The following is a 26,473-nucleotide window of genomic DNA, read 5'->3' as shown; positions in this document are numbered from 1 at the left end:
AACACTTGGTCAAAGAGGTAGATAGAGAGGCTAGAGAGGTTTAGGGAGGGAATTCCAGAGCTGGGGCCTTGGCTGAAGCCAATGGTGGTGCGATTAAAATCAGGGATGCTCAAGAGGTCGGAATTAGGGAACGCAGAGATCTCAGAGGGTTGTGAGGTTGTAGGAGGTTACAGAGATCGGGAGGGGTGAGGTCATGGAGGAATTTGAAAACAAGGATGAGAATTTTAAAATACAGCATTCTGGAACTGCATAGAATCTAAAAGAGAGTACATTCCTGTCGGGTGCTGGGAATGGATTTCACTTGGAATGTTACTGAGCTTTCTCATTCATGTGCTGCCAGGTATCCGGGGACTTGTTCATTTTTCATCATCTCCATCTTGGACTTTGTTGTAAATCTTGAAGCTGGGGGTCAGGGGTAAAGGGTTGAAGTTAGGATTTTGGAGTTGGTGTTTGGATGTTGGGTGTTTGGGGGTCAGTGGTTGGAGTGCTTTCAGTAGACACACCTACCCCTTCACAGAAGAGGCAAGAGGTAGGCTGACCCAAGAGTTCGTGTAAAACATTGTCATGTTGCAAAGAAGCCAGAGGGTCTGAGAGCTCAAGGGTGAGAGCCCAGACTGGGCAGGAGATGCCCAGGTGCCAGGTAACACAGTGCTGTGATTTAGAATTTGTGAAAACTCCTCGTTTAAACAGACTTCCTGACAGAAGAAGCTTTGGAACCAGAGACACCGCACTCCTCAATGTCCTGACTGAATTTGTGTGAGGAGCATTCCATGAAGTACTGGGCACATTAACACATTTAAAAATAGAGAAAAAAATACAGTAGCAAAACTTTAAAGAGAGAACATTTACAATCAAAACCCCTCAATTTTTTTCTAGTTTTTAAATACATTTTAAAACTTATTTTGTTCAGAAACCAGTAACATTCACATATCAAAATCTACATCACATTCACAATATTCATTTTTAAAAACATGGAAAAATGTAATTTTAAAATTACTGCATTCTGTACAGCACAAAGGAGCATTCTATAAATGTATCTCCCCTCCCTTGTCCTGGAGATGACTCTCACTGAATACAGTTCCACACACACTGACTCTCACTGGGGTACAGTTCCACACATACTGACTCTCACTGGGGTACAGGTCCACACACACTGACTCTCACTGAATACAGTTCCACACACACTGACTCTCACTGGGGTACAGTCCCACACACACTGACTCTCACTGGGGTACAGTCCCACACACACTGACTCTCACTGGGGTACAGTTCCACACATACTGACTCTCACTGGGGTACAGGTCCACACACACTGACTCTCACTGGGGTACAGTCCCACACACACTGACTCTCACTGGGGTACAGTCCCACACACACTGACTCTCACTGGGGTACAGTTCCACACATACTGACTCTCACTGGGGTACAGGTCCACACACACTGACTCTCACTGGGGTACAGTCCCACACACACTGACTCCCACTGGGATACAGTTCCACACACACTGACTCTCACTGAATACAGTTCCACACACACTTACTCTCACTGAATACAGCTCCACACACACTGACTCTCACTGGGATACAGTTCCATACACACTGACTCTCACTGGATTCCTGTTCCACACACAATGACTCTCACTGGGGTACAGTTCCACACACACTGACTCTCACTGGGTTACAGTTCCACACACACTGACTCTCACTGGGGTACAGTTGCACACACACTGACTCTCACTGAATACAGTTCCACACACAATTACTCTCACTGGGGTACAGTTCCACACCCACTGACTCTCACTGAATACAGTTCCACACACTGACTCACTGGTGTACAGTTCCACACACACTGACTCTCATTGGGGGTACAGTTCCACACACACTGACTCTCACTGGGGTACAGTTCCACACACACTGACTCTCACTGGGGTACAGTTCCGCAGACACTGACTCTCACTGGGATACAGTTCCACACACACTGACTCTCATTGGGGTACAGTTCCACACACACTGACTCTCACTGGATTCCTGTTCCACACACAATGACTCTCACTGGGGTACAGTTCCACACACACTGACTCTCACTGGGTTACAGTTCCACACACAATGACTCTCACTGGGGTACAGTTCCACACACACTGCCTCTCACTGGGGTACATTTCCACACACACTGACTCTCACTGGGGTACAGTTCCACACACACTGACTCTCACTGAATACAGTTGCACATACACTGACTCTCACTGGGGTACAGTTCCACACACACTGACTCTCACTGGGGTACAGTTCCACAAACACTGACTCTCACTGGATTCCTGTTCCACACACACTGACTCTCACTGGGGTACAGTTCCACAAACACTGACTCTCACTGGGGTACAGTTCCACACACACTGACTCTCACTGGGGTACAGTTCCACAAACACTGACTCTCACTGGATTCCTGTTCCACACACACTGATTCTCACTGGATTCCTGTTCCACACACACTGACTCTCACTGGATTCCTGTTCCACACACACTGACTCTCACTGGGGTACAGTTCCACACACACTGACTCTCACTGGATTCCTGTTCCACACACACTGATTCTCACTGGATTCCTGTTCCACACACACTGACTCTCACTGGATTCCTGTTCCACACACACTGACTCTCACTGGGGTACAGTTCCACACACACTGGTCATCAATACATTGCCCAGCTCTACAAGTCCTATAGGTAAGCATGTGCAGTGAGCTTCCTAATAGTCATCAATAAATCCAACAGGGTATTTGGGAGAAAATTCTATATCCAGAAAATGGTTGGATTGTGGCTCACTAACACATGGAAGAGCTGAGGTGAACAGTATAGATGCAGTTATGGGGAATCTCGATAAACACATGAGGGAGAAAGAAATACAAGGATATATTGATCTGGTGAGATGAAGTGGAGTGGGAGGAGGCTCGAGTGGAGTGTTTGATGGGACAGTGTAAAGGGAGTTTTACTCTGTATCGAACCCCGTGCTGTGCCTGCCCTGGGAGTGACCTTTCCTTCGATATTTATTCCGAACTTATTTATAGCAGAAATCAGAACCTGGTACTAATGTTTCAGTCTGTTTGTCAAACCACTCACAAAAGCATGTGGAATGACATAGCTGAGCAATCAGACTCCACGTCTTAGGATCTTGGTGCACACTGGAGCTCTGAGTGAATGATGGAACTACATATGGAAACATCACTGAAACTCATTGGTTCATGCGGGTTAAGGGAGAGGTAACACTGGTCAAACGATATAATCATCCGAGAATGCCATAAGCGTCCCAAGCTGTCTGAAACAAGGACGACACAAAGTTTTATTTCACCAAGTTGTGTTGGGAGATCTCTGATGAAAGATTTTCTCACATTGACTTTGCTTCGGGGGACTGGAGTCCAGGCTAAATGTGACTTTGTCTGGCTTTACCTCTTCAGAGTGGGGAAAATAGAATTGCCTCCCAGTGCACTGAGAGTGAGGTCCATTGTCTGTTACTGGAATCAAGGAGATTGTAAAACATCAGCCCTTTGCCAAGTCTGTTACCTAAACACTACTCAGATCAGTTTGTGAAGCATGATGAGCAGGTCAGGATGACAGTGAGATTAAATTGGAAGTAAATGAATCAGGAAACTGAAGAATCATTCCATTTGTGCTGGAACAATGTGAGACAGAGACTGAGTGGCAGACCAGTAGGCATGGGGAGTTTAATTTCTCACTCACTAACAGAGGAAGTTGTACTGGATAGCTTGCGGGTTTAATCTTGCTGATATATTAACATTTCATAAAAGTTTTTGTCCTTTTTATGAAAGGCCCTAGTATGTCAACTTCCAGGCAACGAGTTTTTAAGAACATAGTTCAGTCTGTGATATGGTTTTAGAGAGCATGCCCTCCCTCATGGTGAGAACGTGGTTGTGCTCTCTGTATCTGTGGCAATGGAGCCTCTCTTGCTGGTGAAATTTGCCTTGATGTTGGTGTATTTCAATAGCTTCTCAGTGCTCATGCAACCCATCTCCTTCATCAGCTTGAGCAGGTCATTGCGGAATTTCACGCCGATGAAGGCGTAGAGGAAAGGGTTGAGGCAACATCTCACGTAGGCGAGGCTCTTGGTGACATCGATGGCGATATTCATGCGCTTGCTTAAGTCGCAGTTGCTGATAGTGGCATTAACATCATTGATGGTGTCTATCAGCATGACGCTGTTGTAAGGCAACTGGAAGAGGAGAAAGACGAGGACCACTGCAATGATAACCTTGATTGCTTTGTTCTTTTCAAAGTTTCTGGCCAGTAGCAAGGTCTTAATTATCACACAGTAGCAGAAGAACATAACCACAAGAGGAATAAAGAATCCCACTGCCAACTGTGAGCTGGCAGTGAAGATGATTGTGCTGTTGTCCAGGGTCATTTTGCACAGCATTCCATTGGCAATTTTCTCTTGGTTGCTGTATAGCAGTTCAGGCAAAGAGAGGATCATAGAGAAGAGCCAGACACACACTGACACGATTTTACTGTAGTACACGGCCTTGGAGCGGTGTCGGTGAGCAGAGGCTGCCCGAACAATGGAGAAGTACCTGTCGATACTGATGCACATGAGAAGCAGGATACCACTGAAGAAGCTGACACGGTACAGCACATAAACGGTCTTGCACATGACCTGCCCAAAGATCCACTCTTTGACCACACTGACAGCCCAGAATGGCAGGGTGAAGAGGAACAGTAGATCAGCGACGGCCAGGTTCAGAAGGTAAACATCAGTCATTGTCCTCAACCGCTTGAAGTAAATGTAGGTGATGATCACAAGCCCATTCCCCAGGACACCGAGCACACAGATCACCGCATAGATAGCGGGCAGGAAGGATTTGCGGAAAGACCTGACATCAGATTTTTGACACTGCAACACAAATTGTCCATAATCCACATCCCCTGGCTCCTCAGAGCTGTAATCATAATCTGAAACAGTGCTCGAGGAGTAAGTTGTCTCCTCGGTGCAGAAGCCAAGCTGTAAGAGAGAGCAAATTTAGTTCAGGACGGCGAACAAAGGCAAAACACTCGGGCAATTGGTGAGAAAGTGACAGAGCCTGAAGTGATATGCAAATTCTCTGCGAGCAAAGGATAAAGAGTCTCCTTCATACAGTTAGAAATTTCTCAGTTAGAAACTGTACACCAGTGAGAGTCACTGTGTGTGGGACTCTACCCCAGTGACAGTCAGTGTGTGAGGGACTCTACCCCAGTGAGAGTCAGTGCGTGAGGGACTCTACCCCAGTGAGAGTCAGTGCGTGTGGAACTGTACCCCAGTGAGAGTCAGTGTGTGTGGGACTCTACCCCAGTGAGAGTCAGTGTGTGAGGGACTCTACCCCAGTGAGAGTCAGTGCGTGTGGAACTGTACCCCAGTGAGAGTCAGTGCGTGTGGAACTGTACCCCAGTGACAGTCAGTGTGTGGGACTCTACCCCAGTGAGAGTCAGTGTGTGTGGGACTCTACACCAGTGAGAGTCAGTGTGTGTGGGACTCTACCCCAGTGAGAGTCAGTGCGTGTGGAACTGTACCCCAGTGAGAGTCAGTGTGTGGGACTCTACCCCAGTGAGAGTCAGTGTGTGTGGGACTCTACACCAGTGAGAGTCAGTGTGTGTGGAACTGTACCCCAGTGAGAGTCAGTGTGTGTGGGACTCTACCCAAGCGAGAGTCAGTGTGTGTGGGACTCTACCCCAATGAGAGTCAGTGTGTGTGGGACTGTACAACAGTGAGAGTCAGTGTGTGTGGAACTGCACCCCAGTGAGAGTCAGTGCGTGTGGAACTGTACCCCAGTGAGAGTCAGTGTGTGTGGGACTCTACCCCAGTGAGAGTCAGTGTGTGTGGGACTGTACACCAGTGAGAGTCAGTGTGTGTGGAACTGTACCCCAGCGAGAGTGAGTGTGTGCGGGACTGTACACCAGTGAGAGTCGGTGTGTGTGGGACTGTACACCAGTGAGAGTCAGTGTGTGTGGAACTGTACCCCAGCGAGAGTCAGTGTGTGTGGGACTGTACACCAGTGAGAGTCAGTGTGTGTGGAACTGTACCCCAGTGAGAGTCAGCATGTGTGTGGGACTGTACCCCAGTGAGAGTCAGTGTGTGTGTGGAACAGTACTCCAGTGAGAGTCAGTGTATGTGGAGCCCATACCCCAGTGAGAGTCAGTGTATGTGGAACTGTAGCCCAGTGAGAGTCAGTGTATGTGGAACTGTATCCCAGTGAATGTCAGTGTGTATGGAACTGTACCCCAGTGAGTGTCAGTGTGTGTTGAACTGTACCCCAGTGAGAGTCAGTGTGTGTGAAACTGTATCCCAGTGAGAGTCAGTGTCTGTGGAACTGTACCCCAGTGAGAGTCAGTGTATGTGGAACTGTAGCCCAGTGAGAGTCAGTGTATGTGGAACTGTACCCCAGTGAAAGTCAGTGTGTGTGGAACTGTACCCTAGTGAGAGTCAGTGTGTGTGGAACTGTACCCCAGTGAGAGTCAGTGTATGTGGAACTGTACCCCAGTGAGTGTCAGTGTGTGTGGAACTGTACCCCAGTGAGAGTCAGTGTGTGTGGAACTGTACCCTAGTGAGAGTCAGTGTGTGTCGAACTGTATCCCAGTGAGAGTCAGTGTAGTGGAACTGCACCCCAGTGAGAGTCAGTGTCTGTGGAACTGTACCCCAGTGAGAGTCAGTGTATGTGGAACTGTGCCCCAGTGAGAGTCAGTGTGTGTGGAACTGGACCCTAGTGAGAGTCAGTGTCTGTGGAACTGTACCCCAGTGAGAGTCAGTGTATGTGGAACTGTACCCCAGTGAAAGTCAGTGTGTATGGAACTGTACCCCAGTGAGTGTCAGTGTGTGTGGAACTGTACCCCAGTGAGAGTCAGTGTGTGTGGAACTGTACCCCAGTGAAAGTCAGTGTGTGTGGAACTGTACCCCAGTGAGAGTCAATGTGTGTGGAACTGCACCCCAGTGAGAGTCAGTGTATGTGGAACTGTACCCCAGTGAGAGTCAGTGTCTGTGGAACTGTACCCCAGTGAGAGTCAGAGTATGCGGAACTGTACCCCAGTGAGAGTCAGTGTATGTGGAACTGTAGCCTAGTGAGAGTCAGTGTATGTGGAACTGTACCCCAGTGAAAGTCAGTGTGTATGGAACTGTCCCCCAGTGAGTGTCAGTGTGTGTGGAACTGTACCCCAGTGAGAGTCAGTGTGTGTGGAACTGTACCCCAGTGAAAGTCAGTGTGTGTGGAACTGTACCCAAGTGAGAGTCAGTGTGTGTGGAACTGCACCCCAGTGAGAGTCAGTGTGTGTGGAACTGCACCCCAGTGAGAGTCAGTGTATGTGGAACTGCACCCCAGTGAGAGTCAGTGTCTGTGGAACTGTACCCCAGTGAGAGTCAGTGTCTGTGGAACTGTACCCCAGTGAGAGTCAGTGTATGTGGAACTGTACCCCAGTGAGAGTCAGTGTCTGTGGGACTGTACCCCAGTGAGAGTTAGTGTGTGTGGAACTGTATCCTAGTGAGAGTCAGTGTGTGTGGAACTGGACCCCAGTGAGAGTCAGTGTGTGTGGAATTGTACCCCAGTGAGAGTCAGTGTATGTGGAACTGTACCCCAGTGAGAGTCAGTGTATGTGGAACTGTACCCCAGTGAAAGTCAGTGTGTGTGGAACTGTACCCCAGTGAGAGTCAGTGTATGTGGAACTGTACCCCAGTGAAAGTCAGTGTGTGTGGAACTGTACCCCAGTGAGAGTCAGTGTGTGTGGAACTGTGCCCCAGTGAGAGTCAGTGTCTGTGGAACTGTACCCCAGTGAGAGTCAGTGTATGTGGAACTGTACCCCAGTGAGAGTCAGTGTCTGTGGGACTGTACCCCAGTGAGAGTTAGTGTGTGTGGAACTGTATCCTAGTGAGAGTCAGTGTCTGTGGGACTGTACCCCAGTGAGAGTTAGTGTGTGTGGAACTGTATCCTAGTGAGAGTCAGTGTATGTGGAACTGTAGCCCAGTGAGAGTCAGTGTATGTGGAACTGTACCCCAGTGAAAGTCAGTGTCTATGGAACTGTACCCCAGTGAGTGTCAGTGTGTGTGGAACTGTACCCCAGTGAGAGTCAGTGTGTGTGGTACTGTACCCCAGTGAAAGTCAGTGTGTGTGGAGCTGTACCCCAGTGAGAGTTAGTGTGTGTGGAACTGTACCCCAGTGAGAGTCAGTGTCTGTGGAACTGTACCCCAGTGGGAGTCAGTGTGTGTGGAACTGTACCCCAGTGAGAGTCAGTGTGTGTGGAACTGTACCCCAGTGAGAGTCAGTGTGTGTGGAACTGTACCCCAGTGAGAGTCAGTGTATGTGGAACTGTACCCCAGTGAGAGTCAGTGTGTGTGGAAGTGGACACCAGTGAGAGTCAGTGTATGTGGAACTGTACCCCAGTGAGAGTCAGTGTGTGTGGAATTATATGAAAATAAGAGTGAAGGTATTCATGAGGGACGGGGTGAGAGTGCAAGGAAAATAATATTTGGAACTTATTTTCTTTTGAAATGGTAGAATAATCCCTCTTCACCTTCCACCCCCAGCACCCACCACCCCCCACCCCCCACCCCCCCCCCCGCCCCATCAACAATTCTCATCTGCCCTGCTCCCCGGCATCACTGCTGCAATCTGTGTTGGGACATGTGAAGCTCTGTCAGTCTGTAAACTCGCCACATCCTGCCTCACCTTACAATCTAGACAGTGTCTCGCATTCAGTAACTGACTTCAAAAAACCTGAAACTTTCTAAGTGCAGCAATGACTGTCCCAACCTCAGTCATGAAAGCAGAAACGTTACGATATTTTGATTTACTCATTATTACCATCAGTAGAACCAGAATCGTCCAGTACATTTGGCCCATCGTCTCTGTGCTGGATCTTTGCTAGTACAATCCACAACAATCCTCCTTTCTCTCCCATTATCTGTCCCTTCCTCTGCCTCAAATCTTCATCCAATTTTCCCTTAAAAGATTCCAATATCTCTGCCCTCTGGCAACAGATTCCAAGCCTCTGTAAAAAGGACTGCCCAAATTCTCTCCTCACTCTCCTATTAACAAGTTGAAATTGATGAAACCTTGTGCTGACTCCCCAAACAGAAATAGACTTTCCCAGTGCACTCTCAGCAAACCGAATTTCAAAATCTCCATTAAACCTCCTCAGCCTCCTCTGCTCCAGTGGAAATATCCCAGTGCAGAGTAAAACTCCCTCTACACTGTCCCCATCAAACACTCCCAGGACAGGTACAGTACGGGGGTTAGATACAGAGTAAAGCTCCCTCTACACTGTCCCCATCAAACACTCCCAGGACAGGTACAGCACGGAGTTAGATACAGAGTAAAGCTCCCTCTACACTGTCCTCATCAAACACTCCCAGGGCAGGTACAGTACGGGGTTGGCTGGAGTGTTTGGAACACTTCCTGTGTGCAATTAGGCGAAACAGCTGCACTTGAGCAGGCTGTGGGAGCTGCAACTGGAGAGGAGAGTGGAGAGTGGAGAGAGCTGCAACTTACAACTTCAACTGTGGAACTGTTTCTATTATGTAAGAACAGAGAAAACCTACAAGTTATTTTGGAGAGGTGGGAGTTGGAGCACCAGAGAACTGTTTTTTGTTTGAATTATCGGGAGAGGGAGGAGGCACCGGTAGATGCAGCAGTGGGGCTGAAAGATTCTATAGGGAGCCCCTGCACAAAGTGGGCTTCCTCCCCAAAACAACTGCATGGCTCAGGACGGCTGGAGTTGCCCTGCTGACGAAAGTCTTTATGCAACAGTAGGAAAAGGAAAGAACCGGGCGACTCCAGCCGACCCGGGCGAAGAACCCTCCCTGGCCAGAAGACTGGTCTTTGGACTCTGCAGTAAGGTGCTCCAACCACTGATCGTACAGCAACATCCTCACAGCCTTTCTCTCCCTTCCAACACTCAGCCACTGATCCTCTCCTCTTCTTTGCCTTTTCTTTTCCACCCCTGTCCTCCTCTACTCCCAGCCCCCCATCCCCCATCATATTGCTTATGTTTAAAAAACTGTTATTTGTTTCATTTCTGAGGGGTGGGCGTGACTCTTTGACCCACAGCAAGCCCCTCTTCACTGGTGGCGGGGCCTTCTCGCACATATGCTGCTGCGGCTGCTGCAGCTGTTTGTGCTGATAACATCAAAGCATGGGGGTCAAGAGCTACATCCACCCCAACACGTCAATAGAGGCATGTGTGAAAGCAATGGCTGAGGTTGTCGACCCCTCGGCCATTGTTGCTGTCCCTAAAATGTACGGGAAGGCTGTGTTTTTCCTGAAGAGCGAGGGGGGGTGGCGGGGGTGTCCCTGGCCCTGAGCAAGGGGCTCACCATGGATGAGACCTTTCTGCCAGTGGACCCCCTGGAGGCCACTCTGCAACAGGTCATTTTATATAATGTCCTGCCCTTCATTCCTGGTGAGCTCCTCCTTCCCTGCACCATCTGCGGGAGGTAAAGACAGGGATCACCCCAGTCCACTCGGTCTTCGGGAGAACAGCCTCCGACATTTCTACTCCTTCCGCCGCCAGCTATTCATGCAGCTGGCACGGGAAGAGGTCACGGAAGGCCATTTTGCTGTTCAGTTCCAGGGGATGGCCTACTGTGTCTTCTGGACCTCGGACGGGGTGCGGTGCCACGCCTGCAAGGGGGTGGGGCATGTTTGAAAGAACTGCCCCAACCTCCTGGCCGCCAACTCCACCTCGGCAGCCAAGGGTGGTGCAGCTGCACCTCCTCCCACTCCCCCTACACCTCCAACTGACACCGCTCAATCGGTTCTGGAGGCTGTGGTTTTCACTGCTTCTGGCAGGGAGGGGAGTGCCCGTCCGAGTGGAAGGAAGATGCAGAGAATGAATAAACACCAAATGGTGCATCCACTGGATACTGTGGCCCAACCCGAGCCTGAGCTCGGCCCAAGGCCCGATCCCGGGGAATCCACCTGCCCCAGGGCTGGGCTCAGGCCCAGGGTAACCAAGCAAAAGGAGGATGCGGAGGCAGAGGCCTCTGATGGCATGGAGGTCTCTGAGCCTCCCCACCCCAGTGGGAAAAAGAGGAGAAAGCACCCCCTCCACAGAAATAACACAGGTCCCTGAGGTGCAGGGCCCATCTGCTGGAGGGGAGCTGTCTCCTGATTTGAGTTCCCAGGTTCCCCCTGCACCACCACCATCAAGGCTGTAAAGCCTCCCCTTAGGTTGGAGGGGAGGGGGAGACGCCTGTACTTGTGGCTCCTCCTGAGGGAGCGAGTGGAGCCCTGCTTGTGGTGGGGGAGCCTGTGAAGACCCATCTGCCACTGGGTCGGGTACCCTGAGCGGACGGGAGGGCAAGGCCCCGAAGGGTCTGCACTCCCAGCCAAAATCCATTCCCAACCAAGTCATACCCAACCCAGTTATGGTTGAAAATGCTGCCCCATCTGCTGCGCCTGTGGGTGCTGGCAACAAGAGGGCTCGGGAGCGTGGAGCGTTCCTGGCTGAGCTGACCCCCGCTTGGCCAGAACTGCTCATCGGACCCAGGCCCCGAAACCCTCCTCGGGAGCCGGTCCCACACAACCCAAACATCCTCTTGGAAATGCCCTCCATGACATTACACACCGCGCGGAGGGGTTTCCTGTATGGGCTGTTCCTGCACACGCTCCACTTCCTCGCCCTCATCAGCCGCCCGGACACACTGTGGTAGTCCGTTTTGCCATCTGGCGGCGAGGGGAAACCCTGGTGGAGGTCTCTGTACTCGGGAGTCCTCCTCCTTTACATCGGGGTCCTGGGTGGAGGGTGCTGCACAATCCCGTGCAATAGACTTTTAAGCAGGTTCACAGACTCCCAGGCCGTCTGTAATTTCTGCAGCCTGGGCGAATCCGTATTCCATGTATATATGGAGTGTGCGAGGTTGCAGCCCCTCTTTAAGTATTTAAAGGAGCTGCTCCTCATGTTTTGGTTGCACTTCAGCCCCACATTCCTGATCTTTGGGCACCCGGTGCGGAGGGGCGTGGGCCGGGAGGATGATTTCCTTGTCGGTCTGCTCCTGGGCCTGGCCAAGGTGGCAATTCACAGGTCCAGGCTGCGGGCCATCGGGGGGTCCGTCCGCCCTGATTGCCTGCCCCTTTTTCCAGGTTACGTTCGCGCCTGGGTGTTCCTGGAGAAGGAGCATGCGATGTCCGCCGGTACACTTGAGGCCTTCCGTGACCGGTGGGCACCGCAGGGGCTGGAGTGCATCATTGATGCCGAGAATGGCATTTTAATTTGAGTTTTGTTTTACTTATCTGTTTTTAATAAACTTATTTACTTAAAATGTATATAAAGGGGGCCTAGGGAATAAAGGCCCCCTCAAGGAAAATAAAAAGGGCCTGGGATATAAAGGTCACCTTAAAAAGAACGAGGTTAGATACAGAGTAAAGCTCCCTCCATACTGTTGCAATGTGGATTCACTGACCAGGATCAGTCACTATCTCATCTATCTCACTGGTTTTACACTGATGGGAACTTCTCCCTTACCTGAGAGATTATACCCAGATTGAGGAGGGTGTGAAGAACAGCACCTGCAGAGAGAGAGAGAGAGAGAAATCAGTTAATAGACAGTCAGATCTTGTTCACTAAACTGATAAAATGGTCCTTGTTCCTAAGGACTGGGATTGGCTGGGAGCATTGCAGCCCTTTCCTTCTTCACTATTTGGGAGTCTAAGAGCATTTTCTAAATGGAGAGAAGCTGGGAGCTGTGGAGGATAGAGAGATTTAGGTTTGAAGTACAGCGATCTGGTGGACAGGTACAAAAATAATTGAAAAAGGTCATTGGAATGTTGCCTATATCTCAAGGAGAATGGAATATAAAGCGGTGTAAGTTATGTTACAGTTAACTAAAGCTCTAGTCAGACCACATCTGGAGTAACTGTTCAGTTCCACACCTCAGGAAGGATATATTGGCCTTGGAGTGGGTGCAGTGCAAATTCCCCAGAGTGACCCTGGGTTAAAAGGGTAAAATTCCGAGGACATGTTGCGTAGACTCGGCTTGTATTCCCTTAAATATAGAGGGTTATGGGGTGATATAATTGAGGTGTTTAAGATGATTACTGGATTTGATATGGTCGATAGAGAGAAACTATTTCCTCTGGTGGGGGCAACCACAACAAAGGGATATAACCTTAAAATTCGAGCCAGGGCCGTTCAGGGGTGATGTCAGGAAGCATGTCACACAAAGGGGAGTGGAAATCTGGAACTCTCTCCCACAAAAAGTTCTCGAGGCTGGGGATCAATTGAAAATTTCAAAACTGAGATTGATAGATTTTTGTTGGTAAGGGTATTAAGGGTTACAGAAGCAAGGTGGGTTGATGGAATTAAGATACAGATTGGCCATGGTAATCTGTCTATGGGACTGCTTTAGTCATGTCTGACCTATGTTGCCACTTGATGCAAAAAGTTAAAATGTTCCCTTGGCTGGACCACAAGTGAATAAAGTTTAGAAAAGAAATGAACATCAGTGTCTATGGAGATCAGGTTTACAGGCAGGTGCTTCCTGCTGCATCCTGTGAGGCTGCTTATCTGATCTACAGCAGATGAACTCAGACATTGCTGGCGTGTGCACGGCCGCAGAAAGAAGTGTCAAAGTGTGTCGAGTAATCACGCTGAACAGATCTGGTAGCGTCCTCAATGTACAAGTGTCAGGTTACTGAGAGGGGAGATGACAAGAGGGGTGGTGTTTGACAAAGCTCTAGTCTCTCTCCATGAAATTAATGCTGATTTGGAGCTGACAGTTGTGTTTAACGAACCTTATTGCTTGAGTACAAATGCACCATTTTCTTGCAATGTCTCTGGGACAAAACTAGCAGCAACTCCGCTTCCTCTTCACAAGACAAATAACAGTTTTGGTAAACAATTTTCATAAAGAAAGACTTGCATTTCCATAGCGCCTTTCACAAACTCAGCATGTCCCAAAGTGCTTCACAGCCAATGAAGTGTAGTCACGGCTGTAATTTGCAGATGAAATAATGAGCAGATTGTCTGCTGCTTTTTAGGTCTTAGTTTCATATATTAGAACATTGAGTAAATAAGGAGAAAGTGTTTCCAGTGACAGGAAGGTCAGTAACCAGAGGACACAGATTTAAGGTGATTGGCAAAAGAACCAGAGGGGAAATGAGGAAACATTGTTTTCCACAGTGAGTTGTTGTGATCTGGAATGCGCTGCCTGAAAGGGCAGTGGAAGGAGATTCAATAATAACTTTCAAAAGGAAATTGGATAAATACTTGAATGGAAAAAATTGCAGGGCTATGGGGAAAGAGCAGGGGAGTGGGATTAATTGGATAGCTCTTTCAAAGAGCCAGTATGGGCATGATGGGCCAAACGGCCTCCTTCTGTGCTGTATGATTGAATGATTCTATGAAATGAGACCAAGACAATTTGCATTTTCAGTCATACTGAGAAAGTCTTAAACAAGTCATGGTCCTGTTATTAAGATTCATTTAACTGTTATGCTGATTGTTTTACAAGAAGTTATCTCCTGTTTGACCGGGCCAAGTTATTATGACATTCTTGAGGAGGGAAAACACCACAGAACAGAAATACTGTAGCAGAATAATCCGTTTGTCTCATTAACACTTGGGGACAAACAGCAACATTTCTAAATTCCCCATTCAGCATTTTTCATGAGATGCTACAGTGAAGATTTAATCTGGAGGTCTTTCTGAGAAAATACAAGGATATAAAATCTCTCAGAATAATCCAAATACTTCATCGTTACAAACTATGTTATGACAAAGTTCCACTGATAGCAAACTCCTAATTAATGGGGTAAAATATGATTAAATTGCAGAATAGAGAGGAGGAAAGCCAGAAAGAGAGAGCGAGGGAGGCTATCGCTGGGAATTTGCCCTGATCGACTGTCATATCTTCAGAGCAAGATCAGAAGAATCCCTGACGAGTCAGAGACAGAGGAGTAAAAGAATTTACATCCATGTTGCACCTTTCAATCCTAAGGATATCTCAAAGTACCTCACAGCCAATTATATTGTCACTGTTGTAATGCAGGAAACATGCCAGCTAACTTACACATAGCAAGCTCCCACAAACAGCAATTAAATAAATGATTAGACAACTAGTTTAATGATGTTGGTTAAGGGATAAATATTGGCCCCAGGACACCACAGAGAACTACCGAGCTCTTCCTCAAAATAGTCCCATTGGACCTTTTACATCCACCCAAGAGGACAGATAAGGCCTTGGTTTAATAGGTCATCCAAAAGGTGTACCTCTGACAGTGCAGCACTCCTTCAGTACTGTATACCGGGGGTGTGAGCCCGGATCAAGGGCTCCAGTTTCTGGAGGGGCACTTGATCCCATGCTCTTCAAAGCAGAGGTGAGATTGCAAACCACAGAGCCAAATTTGGTACTTAGAAAGAGTCAAAGACAGAGATAAAGAAAGAAAAGTAATGGGACAGGAAGTGGGAAATTTAACCCAACACTTAATCTAACTGGAATCTGTTTAAATTGCTTTCACCAGTTTGTTCTGTCCTTTGCCAGGTGAAATGTACCAAGGATTACCCCAGATACCCCAGCAATTACTCTTCATACATGAGTCTAGACGGTGAGTACCAGCTGCATATTTGTGGGAGCATCAGAGTTGATCCTAATCCCGTTGTCTGGCTGGCACTTTCCAGCATGTGTTACAGGGATCATGACTGGGATCAGCAATCCTGGCAGGGTTCTCCTCTCCTTGGCCAGAGGTTGCTGTATGATCAAATGCAGGGACAAGGCTGTGATTGACAACATTATGATCAACTGTGTGTTCACCCAATGGAAGTGGCAGCATCAGAGAATGAGGGCAGATTGTTTCGAGAATATCTCAGGCTCCTCAAAATGAGAAAAATGTTAAGAGTCAGAGCTAATGATCTTTCACACTAGTGCAACAAGACAGGGTACTGGAACTGAGTGTCTGAGAGAATACATACAGGGATTTGCATAATGGCACAGTTAACAATAAGTGCAATATTGAGACTTCCTTTATGCAATTTAACAGACAGATAGTGGCTATCTGATAGTTTAAATCTGAGATTCAGATAATTTTACCAACAAAAGTTTTGAAACTCGAAGCACAAGTCACAAATTCTGTAACTGCTTTCTTCCAGATTTAGCAACACTTTAATTTTGGATCTACAATATTTCCCAGTTTGTCAATCTAAATCCTTAACCACAGAAAGTCCCATAATCTTTATTTGGGATTTGTGTAAATTCAGCACATTCCCAAATTATCCTAGGTTTTCAAACTTGCACAATGAGGAAGCTTAGACTTTGCTGTGAGAGCATTAGCACGGACATCACTACAGTTGAGGAAAGAACATCGATGTGTTGTGATTCATGTCTGGGTCAGTATGGGCATCTCTTCTAGAGTTCCCTGCTCACAGAGAGAGCTTTCTGGTTTAAAGAAAAATTTAGCAGGTACATTAGAAAAGAAAGGGAGGGAGAATGATAGAGAGAAAGACCAAGAGAGAGATAATGAGAGAGAGAGCAGTGAAACAATGAGAGAGAGAGAAAATGAGAGGGAGAATGATAGAGAGAAAGACCAAGAGAGAGGTAATGAGAGAGATAGCAGTGAAACAATGAGAGAGAGAGAAAATGAGAAGGAGAATGATAGAGAGAGATAAAGAATGAGAATAAGGAATGAAAGAGTGAAACAGAGGAACACGAGAACACAAGAAATAGGAGCAGGAGTAGACCATTCAGCCCATCGAGCCTGCTCCGCGATTCAGTACGATGAAGGCTGATCTTGGGCTTCAATTTCACTTTCCCACCTGCTCACCATATCCTTTGATTCCCTGAGAGACCAAAAATCTATCTATCCCAACCTTAAATGTATTCAATGACGGAGCATCCACAAACCTCTGGGATAAAGAATTCCAAAGATTCACAACCATTTGAGTGAAGTAATTTCACTTCTTCTCAGTCCTAAATGATAGGCTCCTTATCCTGAGACAGTGCCACCGTGTTTTAGATTGTCCGATCAGCAGAAACAATCTCTCAGCTTCTACCCTATACAGAACCTTTAGAATCTTGTATGTTTCAATGAGATCACCTCTCATTCTTCTAAACTCCAGAGAATATTGGCCCAATTTACTCAGCCTCTCATCATAGGACAACCCCCTCATCCCAGGAACCAATCTAGGAGGAAAGGGAAATAGGGAGCGAGGGAGAATAATGAGAGAAATAGAAAATGAGATATAGAAACAGAATGAGAATGAGTCAGAGAACCAGAGACAATGAAAATCAAACAATGTGGTTAAAATAGAAAATGTGAGCAATAGAGAGAGGAAAAATGAAAGAGAGAAATAGAGAATAAGTGCGTGAGAGGCAGAGGATGTGAGAGAGAGAGTCAAACTGATAGAAAGACAAGACAGAGGGATAAAGAGAGAATAAGAGAGTCAATCGCATACAGAAATAAAGATTGAGTGAGAGAGTGAGAAAGAAATAAGAACTGAGAGAAAGCCTGAAATGAGAGACAGAATTAAATAGATATGAGAGAGTAAATGGGTAACAAAGAGAATGAGAGACAGTGAATAAGGAAAGAGAAAAGTAATGAGGGAAACAGAGTAAATGGGAGAGAAACGGATTGACTGGGTGACAAAGGCAGAGAATAAGAAAACAAGTTTGCAAGTTCTCCCTGTGGCTGTGTGGGTTTCCTCCGGGTGCTCCGGTTTCCTCCCACAGCCAAAAGACTTGCAGGTTGATAGGTAAATTGGCCATTATAAATTGCCCCTAGTATAGGTAGGTGGTAGGGGAATATAGGGACAGGTGAGGATGTGGTAGGAATATGGGGTTAGTTTAGGATTAGTATAAATGGGTGGTTGATGGTCGGCACAGACTCGGTGGGCCGAAGGGCCTGTTTCAGTGCTGTATCTCTAAATCTAAATCTAATGATGGACAGTGAAAACGAGAGATAGATGTGAAAAATACACATAGGGTGAGTTTGGGAGTGAAAAACTGCCAAAATGGAGAGGAAAACCGAAAGTACAAGCTAGAGAGAAAAGAGAGAAACACGGACAGAAAAAGGGAGAGAAGAGGAGTCTTCGCCAGTAATGAGAAACTCACTCATGGTGAATTGTCAACTTGTTTCACACTTTACTCAATATCCTTTCCCATTGACTTCACTCCAAAGGCAGAAATATGGTATTCCACTGTGTTTCTGACTTCACTCAGAACTCTGACTTGAGTGACTCCTTAGGCGATGAATTAAGCAATCTGTCTCTCCCCAGCTGTAAATGTGGGGCATTCCCCACCAGTACTGCGGTCATGGGATCTAATTCAATGGATGTGAGGATATTACAACTTACAACAACTTATATTTATATAGCGCCTTTAATGTAATAAAACATCCCAAGGTGCTTTACAGGAGCATTATAAAACTAAGTGTGACACCAAGCCACAAAAGGAGATATTAGGTCAGGTGACCAAAAGCTTGGTCAAAGAGGTAGGTTTTAAGGAGTGTCTTAAAGGAGGAAAGCGAGGCGGAGAGGCGGAGAGGTGGAGAGGCGGAGAGGTGGAGAGGCGGAGAGGCGGAGAGGTGGAGAGGTGGAGAGGCGGAGAGGTGGAGAGGCGGAGAGGTGGAGAGGCGGAGAGGCGGAGAGGAGTATGGAGGGAATTCCAGAGCTTAGGGTCTTGGTGACTGAAGGCACAGCAGCCAGTGATGAGCGAAGGGTCTGGCGGGATGCACTAGAGGTCAGAATTGGAGGAGCACACAGAGCACAGGGGGATGTGGGGCTGGACAGGTTACAGAGATAGGGAGGGAGGAGGCCACGGAGAGATTTGAACATGAGGATGAGAATTTTAAAATCAATGTGTTGCCTGACAGGAACTCAATGTAGGTCAACGAGCAGACGGAATGATGGATGAGTGGGACTTGGTGTGAGTTAGGATATGAGCAGCAGAGTTTTACATGAGTCAGGTTTACAGAGGGTGGAAGATGGGTTGCCAGCCAGGAAAGTGTAGGAACAGTCGGGTTTAGAGGTGACAATGTCTTGGGTGAGGGTTTCAGCAGCAGATGGGCTGAGGCAGGGGTGGGTTCGAGCGATGTAATGGAGGTGGAGTAGGGGGTCTTGATGACGAAATGGATATGGGATCGGAAACTCAGCTCATGGGAAAAGAGGAGACCAAGAATGCACACGGTTTAGTTTCGGACAATAAACAGGAAGAGGGATGAAGTCAGTGGCGAGAGAATGCATTTTGTTGCAGTGACGAAGATAATGGCTTCGGTTATTCCAATATTTAATTGGAGCAAAGTACAGCTCATCCAGGAATGCATGTCAGACAAACCTTTTTGATCCTTCTTTCCCACCATCGAGAGCCCTAGACATTCCTTCAGGTGAAACAATGATTTACTTGTCCTTCTTTCAATTTAATATACATTGCTCACGATGCAGTCTCTTTTATACTGGGAACGCAGATTGGGTGACTGCTTTTTGGGACACCTCAGTTCAGTCCGCAAGGTTGACTCCAAGCTTCTGGTTGCCTGCCATTGTAATTCTCTGCCACCCTCCCACTCTGACTGCACTGTCCTTGGCCTCCTACACCATTCCGATGAAGTTCAATGTAAGCTCGAGCAACAGCATCTCATCTTTCGATTAGGCATTTTACAGTCTACTGGACTCAACATTGAGTTCATCAATTTCAGATCATAACCTCTGTCCTCATTTTGTTCAGACAGCAGCTGTTGGTGATGATTTTGCTTTTCCCATTTACACCTCCTCTACCCATCCTCTATTTCTTTACTTATCCTGTTACCATCTCCTTTTGCCTTGCACCATCATCCCTTTTGTCATTTAACCATTCTAGCCTTCCATCCTATCTCTTGTTCTTTCCTACCCCCTTTCCATGCCTGTCCACTTGGTTATAGCCTGTTACATCTTGAACTCATTCCAGTTCTGATGAAAGGCCATCAAACTGAAACGTTAACTCTGTTTCTCTCTCCACAAATGCTGCCAGACCTGCTGAGTATTTCCAGCATTTTCTGTTTTTATTTCAGACAAGCAGTCTGACAACATAGAGGCAGCTAAGAGATTGAGGGGGCTGAGGGAGAGGTAGAGCTGGGTGATGTCAGCATACATGTAGAACCTGACTCCATGCCTTTGGATGATGTCGCCGAATGTAAATGAGGAAGAGAAGGGGGACCATGAGGCCTTGGGAGACTCAGAGGTCATGGTGCAGCAATGGGAAACAAAGCCATTGCAGGTGATGCTATGGCTACAAACGGACAGATCAGAGTGGAACCAGGCGAAGAGAGTCCCGTTGAACTGCAAAATGGAGGAGAGGTGTTGAAGGAAGCAGATACAGGGGAGAAAGGTTTAAGGAAGCAGTTGGTATTGGAGTATAGAAGATGTCAATTATCAAGAAAGCTAAAAATTAACAGCTAGAAAATTTCACTCTGAAGTTGTCCAGATTAGAGATGGAACAGCAGCTGGAACTGGGGACTTGGGTATTGAGGCTTGGGTATTGGGGCTGGGGAACAGGGGTATTGGGGTTGGGGTATTGGGGCTGGGTGCTAGTGCATTGGAGCTGGAGCTGGAGTATTGGGGCTGGGGTCTGAGGTATTGGGTTTGGGGGTCTGGGGCTGGGGTATTGGGGCTGGGGTATTGGGTTGGGGTATTGGGTTTGGGGGCTGGGGGCTGGGGTATTGGGTTGGGGTATTGGGTTTGGGGGCTGGGGTATTGGGTTAGGGTATTGGGGCTGGGGGCTGGGGTATTGGGGCTGGGGTATTGGGGCTGGGGTATTGGGGCTGGGGTATTGGGTTGGGGTATTGGGGCTGGGGGCTGGGGTATTGAGTTGGGGTATTGAGGCTGGGGCTGGGGTATTGGGGCTGGGGGCTGGGGGCTGGGGCTGGGATATTGGGGCTGGGGTATTGGGTTGGGGTATTGGGGCTGGGGGCTGGGGTAGTTCTGGAGTTGGGGCCGGAGCTGTGGCTGGAAGTAACAGAATGAGAAAGTCTTGTTATTATTCACAGTTGCAAATGAGTTTCTGGGACTCTCCCAATTAAAGATTTATAAGAATCAGATAAATTTCAAGATGTTTGACTGTATAGCAGACTGAGCTCTCACTTTTCACCAGCCACATGTCATATGTCAGTATCAGGTAATATGTTGAATTTAACCACAGGTTTTAGTGAGATTCAAGGCGCTCACTTCCTACTGCAAACTGTCTAACCACAAACTCAAATAAAGGGGATGGGCTGTGAGGGGAGTGAGGTCTAGAAATTGCAGCAAAGAGAAACACAGAAAGAGGGAGATAGCAGCTCCCTGTTCACACTCAGTGTTAGAATATAATGCACAATAGTTCCTGGACTGGGAGCAGTGAGCAAATGTCACACAGGAGCATCCAAGTGATTGAGAAAAGTTCTGTGGAGGAAGTTCCAGGCTTAATCTTTGAGCTGTGAAATATTGTGGATATATGAACTCTGGTTTTAAATATTTTTCCCTGGATTCTTCTTGCTATGAAATTCTTAATGCCGAGGAAGCGTAAATAATCAAAGTCTCATTTCTATGTACACAGGCATCAGTGTGAGTTAGCTATTGGCCAGACATTTCTGCAAAGGTCAATGGGACTGGGTGTTCAATGAGTGGCTAATCTGGTACCGCTAGTTTTAATCTACCCCAGTGAGCGACACAGTTTAACGTTTCTGGGAACTGTGCACATCCTATCCACCTGGAGTGATCAATGGGAGATTCATTGTAATATCTGGTGCACAGATTCTGTCCGCCCCACTTCTCTGACACCTTGCAAGTGACATATTGGTCCCTCAAGTCTGCTGTGCTGATTTTTTGCCTCAAATCCACATTCCTGCCCACTTCCCATATCCCTTGATTCCCTGAGAGACCAAAAGTCTATCTGTCCTAGTCTTAAATGTATTCAATGATGGAGCATCCACAACCCTCTGGGGTAGAGAATTCCAAAGCTTCACAACCCTTTGAGTGAGGAAATTTCTCCTCATCTCAGTCCTGAATGATCGTCCCCTTATCCTGAGACTGTACCCCGCTGTTCTAGATTCTCCAGCCAGGGGAAACAACCTCCCAGTGTTTACCCTATCCAGCCCCTTCAGAATCTTCTACATTTCAAAGAGATCATCTCTCATTCTTCTAAATTCCAGAGAGTATAGACCTAATTTGCTCAGCCTCTCATCCCAGGAACCAATATAATGAATCTTAGCTGTACCACCTCCAGGTATATCCTTCCTTAAATATGGAGATCAAAACTGCGCATAGTATTCCAAGTGTGGTCTCACCCAAAGCCCTGTACCATTGTAGCAAGATTTCCTTATTCTTGTACTCCAATCCCATTGCAATAAAGGTGAACATGCTTCTTAATTGCTTGCTGTACCTGCCTGCTAACCTTCTGTGCTCCTTGTACGATTACACCCAAGTCTCTCTCAACATCAGCATTTACAAGTTTCACTGCCAAAGAGAATAACCTCACATTTCCCCACATTATACTCCATCTGCCACCTTGTTGTCCACTCACTTAACCTGTCCATACCTCTTTGCAGCCTCTTTGTGTCTTCCTCACAGCTTGTATTACCACCTATGTTTGTATCATCAGCAAATTTAGATACATTACTCTTGGTCTCTTCGTCTATGTCATTAATATAGATTGTAAATAGCTGAGGCTGCAGTACTGATCCTTGCAGCAACCCTCTATTCACTCTTTGCTGACCTGAAAATGCCCCATTTATCCCTCCTCGCTGCATCCTGTCATTAACTAATTCTTTATCTATGCTAATATATTACCCCCAACTCCATAAGTCTTTATCTTGCGTATTAAACTTTTGTGCGGCACCTTATTGAATGCCTTTTGGAAATCCAAGTATACGACATCTGCCAGTTCCCCTTTATCTATTTTACTAGTTATATCCCCAAAAACACAGATAAATTTGTCAAACACGATTTTCCTTTTGTAAAACCATGTTGACTTTGATCATATTATGATTTTCTAAGTGCATTGTTAAGACTTCCTTAATAATTGATTCCAGCATTTTCCCAATGACTCATGTCAGCCTAAATGGCCTGTAGTTCCCTATTTTCTCTCTCCCTCCTTTCTTGAACAGCAGTGTTACATTTGCTAACTTCCAATCAGCTGGGACCGTTCTGGAATCTAGGGAATTTTGCAAAATCATAACCAGTGCATCTATTACCTCTGTAGCTACGTCTTTTAGAACCCTTGGATGCAGTCCATCTGGTAGGTCCTAGGGATTTGTCAGCTTTTAGTCCCTTATGTTTCTCCAATACTTTTTCTCTGATGGTATTAATTACATTAAGTTCATCACTCTTATTAGCCCCTTGGTTTCACACTTTGAAGAAAAAGTATAAAGAAATAAAGGAGCTGCCCAGGACTATAAAAGGCTGGAGCCAGAATATCTGCAGCCTCTGAATTGACCACTGCATGAACTTAAGTTTTTATTTAACAGCAAGTAAAGTTTGATGCCTTAACACAAAGGAAGATGGCTGTGTTTGTTGACCATCTGTCCATTATAAGGTCAGAAGTGGGAATGTTCGCTGATGATTGCACGATGTTCAGTTCCATTCACAACTCATCAGATACAAAGCAGTCTGTGCCTGTATACAGCAAGACCGGAACAACATTCAGGTTTGGGCTGAGAATTGGCAAGTAACATATCTGCCACACAAGTGCCAGGCAATGATCATCTCCAACAAAAGAGAATCTAAACATCTCTCCTTGACATTCAACAGCATTACCAATGCTGAATTTCTCACCATCAACATCCTGGGGGTTACCATTGACCAGAAACTTAACTGGACCAGCCATTTAAATACTGTGGCTACAAGAGAAGGTCAGAGGCTGGGAATTCTGCAGTGAGTAACTCACCTCCTGACTCCCCAATGCCTGTCCACCATCTACAAGGCACAAGTCAGGAGTGTGATGGAATACTCTGCACTTGCCTGGACGGGTGCAGCTCCAACAACACTCAAGAAGCTCGACACCATCCAGAACAAAGCTGCCCACTTCATTGGCACCTCATCCACCACATTTGAATCAGCTGTGGTTCAGTGGGTAGTACTCTTACCTCTGAGTCCAATGGTTGTGGGTTCAAGTCCAACTCCATGACTTGAATACAAAATCTATGGTGACACTTGCGTTGCAGTGCTCAAGGAGTGCTGCACTTCCATAGGTGCTGCTTTTCAGGTGAAGTATTAAACCAAGGCCCTGTCTAGCCTTTCAGCTGGATGTAAAAGATTCAATGATGCTATTTATGGGTGATGGTGGTGTAGTGGTAATGTTACTGGACTAGTAATCCAAAGGCCCGGGCTAATGTTCTGGGGACTCAGGTTCAGATGACAGGTGGTGGGATTTATATTCAATTAATAAAAATCTGAAATTGAAAGCGAGTCTCAATAATGGTGCTATAAAACTATCATTAATTGTCATTAAACTCCATCTGGTTCACTAATGTCCTTTAGGGAAGGAAATCTGCTGTCCATACCTGGTCTGGCACATATGTGACTCCAGACCCACAGCAATGTAGTTGATTCGTAACTGCCCTCTGAAATGGCCAAGCAAGCCACTCAGTTGTTAAGGGCAATTAGGAATGGGTAACAAATGCCACTCTTGTGAGCAACGCCCATATCCCATGAAAGAATTTAGAAAAGCAGAGTAGCAGCAGAGAGCACCACCTACAAGATTCACTGCAGAAACTCACCAAGATTCCTTCGACAGCACCTTTACCTGCAACTTCTACAACCTAAAAGAACAAGGGCAGCAGAAGGAACATGACAATGTCACCACCTGCAAATTCCCCTCCAAGTCACACATCTTCCTGACTTAAAAATATATCGCCGATCCTTCACTGTTGCTGGGTCAAAATCCTGAAACTCCCTCAGTGTACCTACCTGTGTTCAAGAAGGCAGCTCACCAGCACCTTCTCAAGGGCAATTAGGAATGGGCAATAAATGCCAGCCTTGCCAGTGACACCCACATCCTATGAACGAATATATTAAAAAATTCATACAAAAGAGGAAAATTTGCCATTGTTATCAAAATTACCTGATCTCCTGACATCAAGGACAAATGCCTCACAGCTCCAGGGACCCGGGTTCGATTCCGGGTACTGCCTGTGTGGAGTTTGCAAGTTCTCCCTGTGTCTGCGTGGGTTTTCTCCGGGTGCTCCGGTTTCCTCCCACAAGCCAAAAGACTTGCAGGTTGATAGGTAAATTGACCATTATAAATTATCACTAGTATAGGTAGGTGGTAGGGAAATATAGGGACAGGTGGGGATGTTTGTTGGGAATATGGGATTAGTGTAGGATTAGTATAAATGGGTGGTTGATGTTCGGCACAGACTCGGTGGGCCGAAGGGCCTGTTTCAGTGCTGTATCTCTAATCTAATCTAAAATCAACATAATCTTCAGCTGGGCGGGGAATATTGGATCATGGTGAGGCAGATCCCATTTAATTCCCATTTTAAAGTCATACATCTTGTCCCTTTTTTAATATTTGATGTTATTGTTTAGAGATCTGTACTATATTGAAAATCATCTACACATATTTGCTGTCAATATTTTCCTGTTATTAATTCCTATGTGCACATTTATAATGGAGATTTCCACTGTAAACATGTAACCCTCCCACACGTAGTGGTAATATCATGATTACTAAATCACATCTAAACCACCCTTACTAGTCTGCATGTACAACTGCTGTCTACACACTGTGCCTGAGGGTGTTTAATAATTTTCTAAATGAGGCTGTTCTATACAGAAATAACAGACAACTGAAGAACAAGATAAAGTTTACTCACCTCTGGATCCAGTCATGATTGTTTCAGTAAATGTCAATGAATTCTCTTTCGGCACCCGTTTCATGCAGAGAAACTAGCAGTGCTGTCTCTTGAATGTGATCCAGTGAAATCCTGTGATCTCTTTGAATCTTAACTTTCTCCCTTTGGCTGGATCCCTTCTTACTCTTTAAACCTGTAATTTTGTGTGATTCTCTCTGAAACTCTGCCTGTGTTGTTCCTCCGGAGCCTGTGGCTCTATGAACGAATGATTTGCTCGCCTGTGCTGTTCTCTCAAAGTCTAGGGCTCTCTGATTACTCTTGAGTTTGTAAGCTTTGTTTCACCACATGACTGAGCTGTTGAAGTTCGTCATTCTCTGACAAGCAGTAGACTAATAAAATGAAGCAGAGCTGATGAGGAAGGTGGGCTTTTCAGGGACTTCCCCGTCAGATGATCATTTCTGATGCTTACACGCGGCTGAGGAACATGGTCACAACAGTAATCAATGGACATTAGGGACTATCAGAGCTTCCCAGGCCTGAGTGACACAGAATTTCTGGTAATGTCACAGTACTGGGGATTTATTGAATGGTACAACAATACCACAAAGACAAAGAGGGATTTTTACACTGGTTTAAACATTAGCTTTGGTTTGGAGAGTATAAAATGAGTCTACAATTTCCAAATAAAACAGAAATCACTCTCCTGTCTGTAATAACTCT

The 26,473-nt window shown here is 46.6% G+C and overlaps 1 protein-coding gene across 1 annotated transcript in view; it reads right to left on the bottom strand.

Moving 5' to 3' along the window:
- The window catches only part of ccr7 (chemokine (C-C motif) receptor 7), a 26,565-nt gene extending 420 nt beyond the window's left edge, over nt 1-26,145 (bottom strand). The window contains exons 1-3 of the mRNA XM_068013673.1: nt 25,775-26,145; nt 12,489-12,532; nt 1-5,007 (exon numbers count right to left, since the gene is read on the bottom strand). The exon at nt 1-5,007 is cut by the window's left edge and continues 420 nt beyond it. Of these exons, the coding sequence (XP_067869774.1) occupies nt 3,904-5,007; nt 12,489-12,532; nt 25,775-25,838 (1,212 nt within the window). The 5' untranslated portion in view covers nt 25,839-26,145 and the 3' untranslated portion in view covers nt 1-3,903. The remainder of the gene's footprint in view (nt 5,008-12,488; nt 12,533-25,774) is intronic.
- Nucleotides 26,146-26,473: the final 328 nt, after the last annotated feature.

Source organism: Heterodontus francisci, chromosome 33 (genome assembly GCF_036365525.1).
Source record: "Heterodontus francisci isolate sHetFra1 chromosome 33, sHetFra1.hap1, whole genome shotgun sequence".
In the NCBI taxonomy this organism is placed as follows: domain Eukaryota; kingdom Metazoa; phylum Chordata; class Chondrichthyes; order Heterodontiformes; family Heterodontidae; genus Heterodontus; species Heterodontus francisci.
This window is presented reverse-complemented; position numbering and strand designations above follow the sequence as displayed.